Source organism: Hyperolius riggenbachi, chromosome 12 (assembly GCF_040937935.1).
Source record: "Hyperolius riggenbachi isolate aHypRig1 chromosome 12, aHypRig1.pri, whole genome shotgun sequence".
Lineage (NCBI taxonomy): Eukaryota > Metazoa > Chordata > Amphibia > Anura > Hyperoliidae > Hyperolius > Hyperolius riggenbachi.
This window is the reverse complement of record NC_090657.1, coordinates 6,567,651-6,584,590: the sequence shown is the minus strand read 5'-3', so window position 1 is coordinate 6,584,590 and position 16,940 is coordinate 6,567,651. Positions and strand designations below refer to the sequence as shown.

General features: G+C 44.5%; 1 protein-coding gene across 1 annotated transcript in view; it reads left to right on the top strand.

The window, feature by feature from the left end:
• Positions 1-16,940, top strand: part of MYO15B (myosin XVB) — a 201,390-nt gene that overhangs the window by 155,967 nt on the left and 28,483 nt on the right. Inside the window, exon 38 of the mRNA XM_068262697.1 lies at positions 1,239-1,387. Within this exon, the coding sequence (XP_068118798.1) occupies positions 1,239-1,387 (149 nt within the window). The remainder of the gene's footprint in view (positions 1-1,238; positions 1,388-16,940) is intronic.

Here is a 16,940-nt window from a genome sequence, read left to right as displayed (position 1 = left end):
CTGCCATTAGTGATTTCAATTTTACATGTGAACAAACCCTCAGTGCTTTCATACCAATATACAAATGTGGTCCTCATTTGCCAAATGCTGTTGTTATTATTATTATTATTTATTAGATTTATATAGCGCCAACATATTACGCAGCGCTGTACAATAAATAAGGTTACAGACAATGATAACAGGGGTGACAGCACAATACAGGTAACAGACCATAGATACAACAATACAGGTAATAGCAATAAGATACACCACACAATGCAGACAATAGTACAATGCCAGATCATACACTGGAGTGGTAGTGGTAACAAGTTCCAAATTCTGGGTAAAGTGCACACAGTCATGTATGATACACAAGGGGAGAGGGCCCTGCCAAAGGCTTACACTCTGGAGGGAGGGGTTGGTGACACAAAAGGAGGGGGTGCAGCAAGAAGTTATTGGCAGAAAGGATTAGGGCAGTGTTGAGTTGATGTAGGCCTCCTTGAAGAAGTGAGTTTTTAGTGCTTATTTGAAGGTGGGAGCGAGCCACATGGGCAGTGGGAGAGAGTTCCACAGGATGGGGGCAGCTCTAGTGAAGTCCTGCAGTCTGGCATGGGAGTGCGAGATGCGTGGGGTGGTTAAGAGGAGGTCGTTGGAGGAGCGAAGTGGGCGGCCAGGTGTATATCTGCTGACCAGGTCAGAGATGTAGCTTGGGCAGGACTTGTGTATGGATTTGTGTGCCAAACATAGGATCTTGAAGCTAATTCTGAAGTGAATTGGAAGCCAATGAAGGGATTTGCATAGGGGAGTCGTGGAGACAGAGTGGTGGGAGGAATAGATGAGTCTGGCTGCTGCGTTCATGATGGATTGTAGGGGGGCTATGCGGTTTTGAGGAAGGCCTGACAGGAGGGAGTTGCAGTAGTCCAAGCGGGAGATGTTGTTGCATAAATCACCTCTGGCAATTCAGTACAAAGTCCCCTGTATGGTTGTATCCAGAGCAGAATCATCCACTGGGCATCCTAGGCAGGTGCATGGGGCGTAGTGGGTGTCAAAGGGCGCACCTGCCACCTGCTCTGACCTCTCTCCACTTCAGCTTACTAAAAGGACCACAAGGGATGCAAATCCTTGCCTAGGGCCCTATTACACCTGAGTCCATCTCTGGTCGTACCCAGAAGTCACTTAGTTGGCTATTACTGCTCATGTGATTTGGTGCATTTATGGGTAGGAACATGAATCAATGTAACCAATGCTTCTTCTGACAGGGGAGATGGTGCGTCCGCTGCGCACCGGGGATTACATTCATGACTTCCTGCTTCAGGACAATTCTGTAGTGCTGGAATTCCGAAGGGTCACATGGAAGGCAACGCTGAGGGGGCGGAGTGAGCTCTACGTCCAAGTGCACTACAGCCAGGTAACGGCATTCTTCACTTTGCTTTTCATTTCTACAGCAAAATTCTGCACATACAAACCTGTTCCCAATACATTGTAGACTTGTAGAGCTGTTACTGGGAAGGAGTAGTGTAACGATTGTGGAATTATTTCCGTGGTCAGCGCACAAGATGCGCGCTGACACTGCGGAAACCCTCCACAAGCGTCTGAATAACAGAACCCAGCTTTAGTGCAATGCACCTGTAGAGGGGAATTCCCACCGGCAGATGGAGCTGTGGAGTGCAGAGGAATAAACCCTCTGCACTGCCACAGATGCCAGATAGGAATTGTACGAGGGGAAGCAATACAGGGCAAGATAGCCCCCAGTGAAAGAGAGAATGAGCACAGAGACAGAATGTATGTGTGTCCACCAATCTAGTCGCCACCCGGTGACGGTGAACACACAACAGCGGAAACCAAGTGGGAACGCAATCGCAAGAGTGGCGATGGCCAACAGTGACACAAGACCGAGTAGAGACAGAGCACAAGTGTAGCGAGAAAGACACAGCAAACAACAATGATCAGAACGCCAAGGAAAATAACAAACGCACTCGCTTAGGCCCCGTTCACACTTGCGTTTTGGCATGCAAACGGACCGGATCCGGATCGTATCAGTACCTGATCCGGATTGGAACCGTACGGTTCCGATCCGGATCCGGTCCGTTTGCATCAGGACTGCTTCAGGCTGCCATCCGGATCCGTGGGGAGAAAAAAAAAAACAACAACAAACCACCTTAAAATTTGTTGGGGTCTGCAGAAGGTGCACCTGGTGGTGCACCAGGTGCACCTTCTGCAGACCCCAACAAATTTTAAGGTAGTTTGTTGTTGTTTTTTTTTTTCTCCCCACGGATCCGGATGGCAGCCTGAAGCAGTCCTGATGCAAACGGACCGGATCCGTGCTGGAGCTGTTTTGGCAGTATGTCGGGAGGTGGAGGTGAGGCCTACAGCGGAGGACCTGATTCTACAGGTGCTGTAGAATCAGGTCCTCCGCTGTAGGCCTCACCTCCACCTCCCGACATACTGCCAAAACAGCTCCAGCACGTGTGTCACTGCTGCTCCACTCCAGACATGCTGGGCCCATGTGTCCACATCCGAAATGGCCGCTATAAATACGCATAGGAAGTGGGGTAGAACGTCAGGTGTTTGTAGCCAGTGTGTTCTGTGCTTCCGTTTCCCATTGGTTTTCTATATCCGGATGGTGCAGTCAGGCTCCGGTCCGGGTGCGTGGGCCGGATGAGCTGGACCAAAAAATAGCGCATTTTGGAAAAGTGTCCGGAGTCCGGATCTGGTCTGGCTCCGTACTGTACGGAACGGACGCGTGTGAACGTCCGCATAGCCTTTGCATTGCTATACGGAACGTACGTTCCGTTTGTACAGTATACGGTCCGGATCCGATCAGGCGGATACGGACAGGGAGCGATAATGTGAACCGGGCCTAAGCGCGGTCGCCGCACGAAAAGCGCAACAGCGACAAAACACGCTAATGGCGCGGTCTCCGCATGAAAAGCGCAACAGAGACAAAACGCACCAACCCGAACTAACCAATAAAACAGGAAAATTATTAAAGAACGCGAACGTTCATTCCAGACAAGACAGACAGAAGGAATAACCAGTAGCAACCGCAGCTCTGGCCTACACTCCCAGACAGAGTACAGAAGGAACCACCGCCACTACCGCTAGGGCGAATGCGATCCCAACAGACAAAACGATTTCCTGTCGACCGCCGCTGGCGACAAGACAATCGCAAGGGAAAGACAGAACGATTTGCTCCCACCAACCGCTGGCGACAGCGCAATCGCAAGAACAAGACACGACAGAATAGGCAGTACAAATATACACAATCCTGACTGCACTAAACAGGAATGCAAGGAGCACTCCCAAAGAGAATCTACTCTAAGCTAGCAATAATAGCCAACAATGAGCAGAGGGCTGAGACTCCAGGCAAGTTAACAGGAACAAACCATCATGACCAGCAGGGAATTCTGGGAGCAAAAGGTATTTATACTGCAAACCATCAAAGGAAGCAACTAAGCAATTTGCATGACAAGTGGATGCAAATTCCTCACCAGCAGAGCAACTCTGAAACTTACAGAGTGAAGACAGGTCTCTTTTCCAGAGACCTGCAGCACTCAGACCTAAACAATGGTCAAACAGCTGTCTGCCTGTGCAGACACCAGCGCGGATCATTACAAGGAGGAGCCCCAAGCTGTGATGTGTGGAATGGATAATTCAAGCTGTATAAAACATGCATAAATAGGCTTACCTCTAAAAGAAGGGGGTAGCCCAAAAAAAGTAATATTCTTTTTTTATATAGAAACCAGATACTTGAATGATAACGCGTTTCGGGGATCACAGTCCGCTTCCTCAGATCAAATAACAAAAGTGTCTCAATAATAGTGATTTGCCAGCAGGGAGCGCCTAGAGGCTTTTCCAGCCCAAGCTTGCCCCCTTCTGGCTCTACTTTCCTGTTCTCTATAATCACAGCATCATATCTACCTAGAGGCGCTTCCTGCTTGCAAATCGCTAGTATTGAGACACTTTTGTTATTTGATCTGAGGAAGCGGACTGCAATCCGCATAATGCATTATCATTCAAGTATCTGGTTTCTATCAAAAAAATTGTAATGAATAGTGACATGTCAGCTGCGGTGGATAGCAGTACCACTGCAGCTGCTTCTGGTTCTCTGCCCGCCAGTCTCCCTGCGCCTCGTGCGTCTAGCACGCTGAGGACGGGTGTGGGGAGTAATCGCATGTCGGGTGCGGTGGACCCACCGCGGTCGTTGCTGGGTCCCTGCCTGATGATTTTTCCGCGTCCCAGGCGTCTAGTACGCCGAGGACGCGTGTCTCTGCTGGACTCGGGTACATTAGCGCATGCACGCGCTCACCGTCAGGATCTTTATGCCAGGAGGAGGCGCGTCAGCTGACCGGCTGGTCGGCTGACGTCAGAGGGCTCGCTCGCCGCTCCTGATTGGCCGTGGCTGGTGGGCGTGCCTTGGGGGTCTCCTCCGCTTCTTAAGTCTCTCGGCTTCACTTGCAATTTGTCTGCTGTTGCGAATACATACGTGTTAGCGCTCAGACCTTAGACTAGTATCCGGTGTGCTTTGATCTGGGAGGAGACCAGGAATTTCACACAAGACTAGGAATTATTATTACTACTGTTATTATTGCTTGATTATCTGTGTATGACTCTGGCTAGTTCTTACCAATCTCACTCTCAGCGATTCTGTACCTGTGCCTATCTGATCCTGTTGCCAAACCTAGCCTGATTACCATTCTGTCTCTGTCTCCTGATTTTGTACCTCTGCCCATCTAATCCTGTTGCCAAACCTTGCCTGATACTCGTTCTGTCTCTGTCTGTTGATTCTGTACCTGACCTGTCTGTCTGTTGCCGATCTGATCTGTCTGACCATTCTACTCTCACCAGGGACCGCCTGTCTCTGGTGAGAGGTTCAGTACGGGTAGTGCCCACCAGCTCCTCTGGTGAGGTAGTGCAAATACTGCCAGTACTGCTGTTACACCAATCACTACACTTAGTGCATTAAAGTGTGATTAGATTACGTCACTTCTTAGTGGCATATTAGCATTGCTCAGCTAACACATCAGTATCTATATATCTGTATTATTGGTGATTCTGCAGATCATCATATAATCAGGTATATATCTGTATTATTGGTGATTCTGCAGATCAGAAACTTTGTTCTTGCTAACACCAATCGTTATATATACATTATTATTTAGGAGGACTTCAGGAACTGTCTCAATCCCAGGGTTAAAAAACATGTGAATCGACAGTGATCCTTTAAAGTGGATCCGAGATGAAAAACGAACTATAACAAGTAACTTGTCTATATATCTTATCTAAAGTTTAGATAGTTTACACAGCATATCTAGCAGCAAACAGCTTCAAAAGTGCATGATTATTTCTCCCTGTGATACAATGAGGGCAGCCATGTTCTGTTTGTCACATTGTCACAGGCTGAGGGCTGGAGATGCTATCAGCTTGCCTGTGTGTAAATTCAGTCCCCTCTCCTCCTCCCTCCCCCCCTCTGCCTCTGAAATCTCTGGCTAGTAACCTCCCCCTCCTCCTGCCCAGACTGAGGTTTCATGAGCCCTTGCTACTGTCTGAAAATGCCAAGGCTCTCTGAAAAGCTGTGTTTAGTTTATAGGGAATTAGAGTATTAAAACAAAACAAAAAAGTATTTGGCTTGAGGAATGCCCTATAAACTATATGAAAGGAACACAATTATGCAATGAGTAAAAGTTTATCTCGTATCCACTTTAAGGATGACGTGGTTCCGAAACATGTCAGCAAGTTGGTGTATGGATTTTATGCCTGATTCAATAAAGCATTTTATTTCCACCTGATAACATGCAGACCACATCTTGACTTCTTGTCCTTGTGGGCTTGAGCAGCCTGGATTCTGCACCTGTGGCTTGAGGTTTGTGAACACAAGACCACCTGCTACCACGGGGGATAACTTCTGCTGGACAATGTGAAATTGCACTGTGGTGCTAGTCCACTCATATGTCATGTGCTTTGCTGTGCTGAGGATTGTGTGTAGTATTGAGACTATGGCCCAGTGCACACCAAAAACCTCTAGCAGATCTGCAAAACGCTAGAGGTGTTTGGAGCAGATTTCAGAGCGATTCTAGGCATGGATAGAGAGGTTTTCTAAACATGCCTAGTGGTTTTTGGAGCATTTTGTATAGCAGATTTCATATATTGTTACAGTAAAGCCAGGGACGGATCTAGGGGAGGGGGGGGGCAGGGGGCAGGCGGGTATCTTGCCCCAGGCGCAGTTTGTTGAATTCTTAAAAAGGCGGCAAAATTTGGATGGGGAATGGCAGTTTAGGCGCTAAAACCTGCTCTTTAGGTGCCAAAACCTGACCTTTAGGTGCTAAAACTGGATGGGGAATGGCAGTTTAGGCGCCAAAACCTGACCTTTAGGCGCCAAAACCTGACCTTGCCCCAGGCGCAACTTGGTCTAGATCCGTCCCTGAGTAAAGCTGTTACTGAACAGCTTCTGTAACAAAAACGCCTGGAAAACCACTCTGATCTAGCGTTTTTCAGATCGATCTTCCACTTTCTTACACGTAACATTGCGGCAGAAACACCTCAGAAATCTAAAAAATGCTGCAGCCCCCGAGTTTGCGTTTGTGGAAAAAACGAGCCGCTCTGGTGTGCACCAGCCCATTCACTTTCTTTAGCCAAGCGGTTTTCCCCCTGCAAGCGTTTAAAAAAAACGCTCCAGAACCGCTCTGGTGTGCACCAGCCCTTAGGCCTAGTGCACACCAAAAACCGCCAGCAGATCCGCAAAACGCTGGTGATTTTTGAAGCGTTTTCTCTTATTATTATGAAGCGTTTTGCGGTTTTGTGTAGCATTTTTTTGTGTAGCAGATTACATGATATTGTTACAGTAAAGCTGTTACTGAACAGTCTGTAACAAACACGCCTGGAAAACAGCTCTGATCTTGCGTTTTTCCACTTTCCTTTACTTAACATTGAGGCAGAAACGCATCTGCAAACCACAAAAATGCTGCAGGAGGCACATTTGCTGTTTGCTAAAAACCACAAACCGCTGGTGTGCATCATCCCATAGAGATACATTAGCCAAGCGTTTTCACAGGCGGCAGCGGTTTTGAAAACGCTACCAAAAACGCTTGGTGTGCACCAGCCCTATTTTTGGAAGACCATTTCTGAAGGCAGCAACATATCTGGACTCAGTGGTGCTAATAGCATTCAAATGATTGTTTGCTTCATCTTCAATAACTATAGCAGCCTTGAGAATATGTATGTATTTACCCCTTTGGATAATACAGCTCTTGAAATGGAAAATGTTCTTACAGGCGAGCAAATTGCCCACACTCAAGTGGAGAGTTTTCAAGATCAACTAATAAGTTTAGGTTATGTATCCGAAAAATGCCAGCTTTTTGGTTGGATAATGCCACTCTACAGAAGTATAACAAGGAAGGCTATGTGTGCCCTCCACAGCATTAGGTGGGAAACCGTCCCTAATAAACAAGAGCAGAAAGTTACATGCTATGAGGAAGAGTTCTTTGACGTATGGAAAAAGCTATAGTAAAAAAAAAAAAGTTGATAAATCTAAAAAAAAATAAAATTGATGAGAATGGGTAAATTATATCCCTTAAGCCAGATGTGCCCCCAGCATTAGGTAGTCCCCCATAGTAAAAGTAGCCAGATGTGCCCCCAGCATTAGGTAGTTCCCCATAGTAAAAGTAGCCAGATGTGCCCCCAGCATTAGGTAGCCCATCTCCCCAGTATAGGTAGCCAGATATGCCCCAAATATTAGGTAGGTTGCCCTAGCATAGGTAGCCAGATATGCCCCAAATATTAGGTAGGTTGCCCAAGTATAGGTAGCCAGATGTGCCCCCAGTACTACAACCTAATATAGGTAGCTAGATTTCTCCCCAGTATTAGGCCCTCAGTGCATAACCTCCCAACAAGAGATCGGCAAGTAGGATGCTTCAGTGGAACGAGGACAAGTGTGAGATAGTTACCCCAGCGTGCTTCCTGCTTGATGATCTCTGCATGGGGAGAGATTAGACCCCAGTAAGGGTTCACCAGTTAGTGTAGTTAGGATGGGGGGTAATGAGCAGAGGTGTGTGCTAGCATGCACACTGTGCTCATTTATGCAGCTACAGTAAATTTACCTCCTGGGGCCCACAGAGGCTCCAGAAATAACATACTGTAGACACACTGTATCTGGATTAGAAGTGACAATCAAGAAATGTGCAGAGATCTGCAGGAATATTAACAAAAAGTTTGATAATGACTATTGTGTTAAATTGCGAAAGACGTTCCTTGGAGGTCTCAGTTACTATAAAAACAAAACTAGGAATATAATCCTGGCTGACAAAAGAAGATAGAATAGTTTTGGCTGCTTCTACACTCTGTGTGGTTGTTAATGATAACACTGCACTTTTGCCCGAGAACTCACACCGCGGTGCACCGAAATCAGTGAGGCGTACTTTCCATGGACAGTATGCCTCAAGTCCAGGGTATACACACAAGTTGTCCAGTTATACCACTGCATGCAGTGTATTACTGCACCATGATGATTTTGCTTTTTTGCAAAATCTCTCTCGCTCTTATAGACAAAGAATGACCCTCATTTTGAATTTGATTATGTTTTAATATAGTTTTATTCTATGCTAATCTAGGGAATTGCTCATCCATTTTGTATAGTTAGCTCTCCATCAGTGTTAGAGATAGCTTAACAGTTAAGCACTTGGGTTTCCGAATCCTAACACAAAAATCACAAGCAGTTTGGTGTTCAAGTCCAATCCTATACAAGTCTCAAAACCTGTCTTGCTGACGGCGTATGAAGAAAGAATCTTTTAGGAATTAAATGTCCTGGGCAGGACAGCTTCTGTTATAGAGAATATTCGTATGAAGTGCCAGCCAGCACGTGATTAAGTGACTTGTCTGAAGTCACAAGGACCCAACACTGGGATTCAGGAATTATCATAATGGTTACACTGACCTTCATAGTAATTAACCTGCAAGCTATGGCTGCTTCTCTAAGCCGTGTAACTTTATAGCCAATTATACCATCATGCAGTCAACACTCTACTAGCATGTTTGGTGTAGTGGTTAAATCACCAAATGCTTTGCACTGAATGGTTGATATATGAGTTCAAATCTTAGCTGATGCTTTTCTTTGTTCGCAGAAAGTGATAAGGTTTAAGGAAGTTTAAGTAGGGCATGGAGAGCACAACTTCATAAGTGTCAGGGCCCTTTCACACCAGAGGACTTTTTCGGCATTTTAACGCCACAGCCGAAGTTGGCGTTTTCCAAGGTAAAATGAAAGTCCATAGACTTTCATTTTAACTTTCACATCTAACTCGGCGTTTTGGAGCGTTGCGTTTTAACGCTCCCAGGAGCTTTTTCAGGGCTGTTTACAGCCGAAGTTGGCTGTTGGCGTTTCAATGATAGTCAATGGAAAACGCCAACTTCAGCGTTTTCAAAGCGTTTTCAAAGCGTTTTACAGCTGACTTGTTCACTTATTTTTATAGAAGAAAAAAAAAAAAGGACGTTTTCATATGAGCTGTAGAACGCTTTGAAAACACTTTGTATTGGCGTTAAGCAAAAGGCTGAGTTTCAGCTTTTTCTACCGCAGCCTCTAGTGTGAAAGAGCCCTTAGAGATAGTGGAATGGTTAAGCTATTGGGAAACCTAACACAGAGATCACAAGCAGTTGGGTGTTCAAGTCCCAGCCTAGACAAGTCTCAAACAAACACAGTGAATCCAGCGCAGGAGGCTTGGATGTAACTTTGGTGCCGTCAGAAGACGGAGGAGCTGAAGCTACTTTCAAAACACAATAATTTGGCCTCCAGCAATTGCTGGAAGCCAAATTATTTAATTCACCACCATCCATGGCAGCCTGGAGGGGGAATAGTATCTAACACGGGTGGGACTTGTGCAGCAGCAGGATCAGCCATATATCGTCTTTATCCTGCGCCCAAGTCTACCGGCACCGATTCCTCTCGTATGCGTCTCAAGGCCTTTTTTCCCAGAAAGTGATAGGGGTTTAAGGAAGTTCAAGTAGGGCATGGAGAATGCACTTTTGTAAGTGTTACAGATAGCTGAGTGGTTAAGCCATCAGGTTACCTAACACAGAGATCACATGCAGTTGGCTGTTCATATCCCATCCTAGACAAGTCTCAAGGCCTGGCCAGTGTCCGTGAGGAGGGCCAGAAGAAGGATAATGTCTTGCCAATGGCGTATGAAGAAAGAATGTTTGTGTGACAACAGCCTATAACGTTATTCCCTTATACCTGAAACTTTGTTGTTGCACCTTGACTGCTTAATATAGCCAATTATACCATCATGCAGTCATCACTTTAATAGCATGTTTGGTGTAGTGGTTAAATCACCAAACTGCTGTGCAGTGGTGAATCATTGATACATGAGTTCTAATCTTAGCTTATGCTTTTCTTTATCCCAGAAAGTGATATGGTTGAAGAAAGTTCAAGTAGGGCATGGAGAGTACAACTTCATAAGTGTTATAGATAGCTGAATGGTTAAGCCATCGGGTTACCTAACACAGAGATCACAAGCAGTTGGGTGTTCAAGTCCCATCCTAGACAAGTCTCAAGGCCTGGCCAGTGTCCTTGAGGAGGATCAGAAGAAGGATATAGTCTTGCCAATGGCGTACGAAGAAATAATGTTTTAGGAATCGCAGCTGTCCTGGAAGGGACAGCTTCTTTATAGAGAAGATTCATCAGAAGTGCCAGCAAGATGCTCAGCATTTGTACCAATCATGAGTTTTAATGTAGCCCTATACGTTTGGGAAGCTGGGACAGCACGTGATTAAGTGACTTGTCCAAGGTCACAAGGAGCCGACGCCAGGATTAGAGCCTGGGTCTTTCAGGAATTCTCGTAATGGGTACGTTGACCTTCAGAGTAATTAACCTGCAAGCTATGGCTTCTTCACTGATAACACAGTATAACTTTTTTTCCTTATACCTGAAACTTTGTTGTTGCACATTGACTGCTTAATGTAGCCAATTATACCATCATGCAATCAAAGCTTTAATAGCCTGCTTGGTGTAGTGGTTAAATCACCAAACTGCTGTGCAGTGGTGACTCATTGATATATGAGTTCAAACCTTAGCTGATGCTTTTCTTTTCCCCAGAAAGTGATAGGGTTTAAGAAAGTTCAAGTAGGGCATAGAGAGCACAATTTCATAAGTGTTAGAGATAGCTGAATGGTTAAGCTATCGGGTTACTTAACACAGAGATCACAAGCAGTTGGGTTTTCAAGTCCCATCCTAGACAAGTCTCAAGTCCTGGCCAGTGTCCTTCAGGAGGGCCACAAGAAGGATAAAGTCCTGCCAATGGTGTATCAAGAAAGAATGTTTTAGGAATACAGCTGTCCTGGAAGGGACAGCTTCTTTATAGAGAAGAATTCATCAGAAGTGCCAGCAAGATGCTCAGCATTTGTACCAGTTATGAGTTTTAATGTAGCCCTATACGTTTGGGAAGCTGGGACAGCACGTGATTAAGTGACTTGTCCAAAGTCACAAGGAGCCGATGCAAGGATTAGAATCTGGGTCTTTCAGGAATTCTCGTAATGGTTACGCTGACCTTCGAAGTAATTAACCTGCGAGCTATGGCTCCTTCACTGACTGAGCCATATAACTTCTTTCCCTCATACCTGAAACTTTGTTATTGCTCCTTGACTGCTCAATAGAGCCACATATGCCATCATGCAGACAGAACTCCACTACCATATTTGGTGTAGTGGTTAAATCACCAAACTACTATGTACTGAATTATATATATATATATATGAGTTCAAATCTTGGCTAATTCTTTTCCCCAGAAACTGATAGATTTTAAGGAAGTTCAAGTAGGGCATGGAGACCCAAATCTCATAAGTGATAGAGATAGCTTAGTGGTTAAGCTATTGGGTTACCTAACACAAAAATCACAAGCAGTTGGGTGTTCAAGCCCCATCCTAGACAAGTCTCAAGGCCTGGCCAGCGTCCTTGAGGAGGACACTGGCCTTTGTTATTGCTCCTTGACTGCTCAATATGCCATTATGCAGGCAGAACTCCACTAGAATGTGTGGTGTAGTGGTTAACTCAACAAACTACGGAGCACTGAATTATATGAGTTCAAATCTTGGCTAATTCTTTTCCCCAGAAACTGATAGATTTTAAAGAAGTTCAAGTAGGGCATGGAGAACAAACTCTCATAAGTGTTAGAGATAGCTTAGTGTTTAAGCTATTGGGTTACCTAACACAGAGATCACAAGCAGTTGGGTGTTCAAGGCCTAGCCTGTGTCCTTGAGGAGGACAGTGGCCTTTGTTATTGCTCCTTGACTGCTCAATAGAGCCACATGTGCCATCATGCAGGCAAAACTCCACTAGCATGTGTGGTGTGGTGGTTAACTCAACAAACTACTATACATTGAATTATATATATAGAAGTTCAAATCTGGGCTAATTCTTTTTCCCAGAAACTGATAGATTTTACGGAAGTCCAAGTAGGGCATGGAGAACCTAATCTCATAAGTGTTAGAGATAGCTGAATGGTTAAGCTATCAGGATACCTAACACAGAGATCACATGCAGTTGGGTGTTCAAGGCCTGGCCAGTGTCCTTGAGGAGGACAGTGGCCTTTGTTATTGCTCCTTGACTGCTCAATACAGCCACATATGCCATCATGCAGGCAGAACTCCACTAGCATGTTTGGTGTAGTGGTTAAATCACCAAACTATTATGCACTGAATTAAATATATATGAGTTCAAATCTTGGCTAATTCTTTTCCCTAGAAACTGATAGATTTTAAGGAAATTCAAGTAAGGCATGGAGAACCTAATCTCATAAGTGTTAGAGATAGCTGAATGGTTAAGCTATCAGGATACCTAACACAGAGATCACAAGCAGTTGGGTGTTCAAGTCCCATTCTAGACAAGTCTCAAGGCCTAGGCCAATGTCCTTGAGGAGGCCAGAAGAAGGATAATGTCTTGCTGTCGGCATATAGAAGAAAGAATGTTTTAGGGATCAGCTGTCCTGGAAAGGACAGCTTCTTTCTAGAGAAGATTCATCAGAAGTGCCAGCAAGATGCTCAGCATTGGTACCAGTTATGAGTTTTAATGCAGCCCTATACGTTTGGGAAACTGGGACAGCACGTGATTAAGTGACTTGTCCAAGGTCACAAGGAGCCGACGCCAGGATTAGAACCTGGGTCTTTCAGGAATTCTCGTAATGGTTACGCTGACCTTCGGAGTAATTAACCTGCGAGCTATGGCACCTTCACTGACTGAGCCATGTAACTTTATTCCCCTTATACCTGAAACTTTGTTATTGCTCCTTGACTGCGCAATAGAGCCACATATGCCATCATGCAGGCAGAGCTCCACTAGCATGTTTGGTGTAGTGGTTAAATAACCAAACTACTATGCACTGAATTATATATATTTGAGTTCAAATCTTGGCTAATTCTTTCCCCCAGAAACTGATAGATTTTAAAGAAGTTCAAGTAGGGCATGGAGACCCTAATCTCATAAGTGTTAGAGATAGCTGAGTGGTTAAGCTATCGGGTTACCTAACACAGAGATCACATGCAGTTGGGTGTTCAAGGCCTGGCCAGTGTCCTTGAGGAGGACATTGGCCTTTGTTATTGCTCCTTGACTGCTCAATACAGCCACATATGCCATCATGTAGGCAGAACTTCACTAGCATGTGTGGTGTAGTGGTTAAATCACCAAACTACTATGCACTGAATTATATATATTTGAGTTCAAATCTTGGCTAATTCTTTCCCCCAGAAATTGATAGATTTTAAGGAAGCTCAAATAGGGCATAGAGAACAAAATCTCATAAGTGTTAGCGATAGCTTAGTGGTTAAGCTATTAGGTTATCTAACACAGAGATCACATGCAGTTGGGTGTTCAAGCCCCATCCTAGATAAGTCTCAAGTCCTGGCCAGCGTCCTTGAGGAGGACAGTGGCCTTTGTTATTGCCCCTTGACTGCTCAATACAGCCACATATGCCATCATGCAGGCAGAACTCCACTAGCATGTTTGGTGTAGTGGTTAAATCACCAAACTATTATGCACTGAATGAAATATATATGAGTTCAAATCTTGGCTAATTCTTTTCCCTAGAAACTGATAGATTTTAAGGAAATTCAAGTACGGCATGGAGAACCTAATCTCATAAGTGTTAGAGATAGCTGAATGGTTAAGCTATCAGGATACCTAACACAGAGATCACATGCAGTTGGGTGTTCAAGTCCCATCCTAGACAAGTCTCAAGGCCTAGGCCAATGTCCTTGAGGAGGCCAGAAGAAGCATAATGTCTTGCCGTCGGCGTATGAAGAAAGAATGTTTTAGGGATCAGCAGTCCTGGAAGGGACAGCTTCTTTATAGAGAAGATTCATCAGAAGTGCCAGCAAGATGCTCAGCATTTATACCAGTTAGGAGTTTTAATGTAGCCCTATACGTTTGGGAAGCTGGGACAGCACGTGATTAAGTGACTTGTCCAAGGTCACAAGGAGCCGACGTCAGGATTAGAACCTGGGTCTTTCAGGAATTCTCGTAATGGTTACGCTGACCTTCGGAGTAATTAACCTGCGAGCTATGGCTCCTTCACTGCAAACGCCCTGTAACTTTATTCCCTTATACTTGAGCCTGCGTGATTCTATATGTGGCTATATTGAGCAGTCAAAGTGCAATCATGTAGCCAGTGTTTTATCAGTTTGTTTGGTGTAGTGGTTAACTTACCAAACTACCGTGCACTGAATCATTGATATAGGAGGTCAAATCTAGTCTAATTCTTTTTGTGATAGGTTTTTAGGAAGTTTAAATAAAAAGTTCAAGTGGGGCATGGAGAACCCAACCTTGTAAGTGTTACGAAACCAGAGAGCATAATCATTAGGCTATATCTAACAGAGATCACAAGCAGTTTGATTCCTAGACAAGTCTGAGGCCTGGCCAGTGTCCTTGAGGAGGCCAAAAGAAGTATACAGTCTTGTTTGCAGTGTATGAAGAAAGAATGTTTTAGGAATCATCTGTCCCAGGCAGGACAGGTTCTCTATAGAGAAGATTCATCAGAAGGGCCAGCAAGATGCTCAGCATTTGTACCAGTTATGAGTTTTAATGTAGCCCTATACGTTTGGGAAGCTGAGACAGCGATTGATCAAGTGACTTGTCCAAGGAAGGTCACAAGGAGCCGACGCCAGGATTAGAACCCAGCTCTTTTAAAAATGAACCTGCAAGCTGTGGTTTTCTTCACTGTCCGACATGTGTAACTTTTTTTCTCCTAACACCTGAAACTTTGTTCACTGCATGATTGTGATTGCAACTTGCCTGCTCAATATAGCCACATATACAATCTACTAGCATGTTTGGTGTGATGGTTAAATTACCCAAATACCCAAACACTGTGAACTAAAGCTCGAATATAAGAGTTCAGATCTTGGCTGATTATTTTCTTTTTCCTGGAAAATTACAGTAATGTCACTAACAACCAGGGGCGTAGCAATAGGGGGTGCAGAGGTTGCGACTGCATCGGGGCCCCGAGGGGCCCTCCCTCAACTTCAGTATTAGCTCTCTATTGGTCCTGTGCTCATAATAATCACTTCTATAGATGCTTTGAATAGTGGTAATCATTAACAAACTGCTCCCCATCCCCTTCTTGCACCTCTGACACTGTAGTTGCCATTGGCAGGGATTGCTATGTATAGAGTGCTTGGGAGTAATCAGTAACAAGCTGCTCCCCATTCCCTTCTTGCACCTGTGACACTGTAGTTGCCATTGGCAGGTTTTGGTGCGCCGTATCATGTGTTATGTATAGACTGCTTAGGGGGCCCCATGTAAAACTTGCACCACGGCCCACAGCTCCTTAGCTACGCCACCGCTAACAACAATGCTAAATTTGCACGTGATAGGTTTAAAAGAAGTTCAGGTAAGTTGCAACACAAATTGACATATTTTCCGCATAGCTTAACGGATTGCCAATGTGATGATTACATGTAGTTTGGTGTTCATATCAGACACCGACCGAGATAAGTAACTAAGGGCTGGCAAGTCCTTGGGTGATAGCACTCTATATTGAATTATTTCACAGTCCGGTGTTGCATTGTGTACCCTGTAAACACAGGAAAAGCACATTACGCATGCAATAAAGGGGCCGCATACAGTACATGGAAAGAAAGTATACTTAAAACTAACCTGAAGCAAAAAAAAAAAGTATGATATAATGAATTGCATGTGTAGTGCAGATAATGAACAGAACATTAGCAACAAAGAAAAGAGCCTCTTATTTTTATTTTCAGTTACTGCTACAGAGAAGAGCAAAAAAATCGTTTTTGAATAAGTAAAATGTTTAAAGTTGGTACTACTAATTTTAATCAAAACAGGGCCTTGGGTAACAAAGCATAAGTTATAGCAAACTGGAAGCGTAAAAAAAAAACCTTATGATATAATGAATTGTATGTGAAGCAGGGATAATGAATAGAACATAAGTAACAAAGAAAATAGTCTCTTTTTTCTATTTACGGTTATATAGCTTTTTTTTAATTTTATTTCATTTTTATAAAATCGCATCATTCTGTGATATCTGCAGTTTTCAAACTACACTGTATTTAAAACTATAAAACAAAACAGAAATAATGACCCTTTGAACCTTCCTGCAGTAAAACCTTATATCAACCCTTCTCTCATGGTTTCTTATTTGCTCAAGTGCTTCAGAAAACAAACTGTGTTCCACCAAAGCTCTTTTGCATAGATAGCAAGTGAAGTTTCTCAACTCTTCCAGTACTGTAAACTATATTTTGTATTCTGTATTTTGTATCATTCTTTTGTAAGGGATAGCGGAGATGCCGCCGCTGAGACAAGCGGCATGGCGGCTATCTCCGTGTATCAACCGGCGGCCTCTGCCGCGCGGTTACATGCTTGGGTTATGCCTGGTCCTTCCATTGCTTACAGGTTAAGGGCTACGCGCGCGCGAGCAGAGCGACAGGGCCTTCATGCAGCTAAGAGGGGAGTCAGCTGATCATGC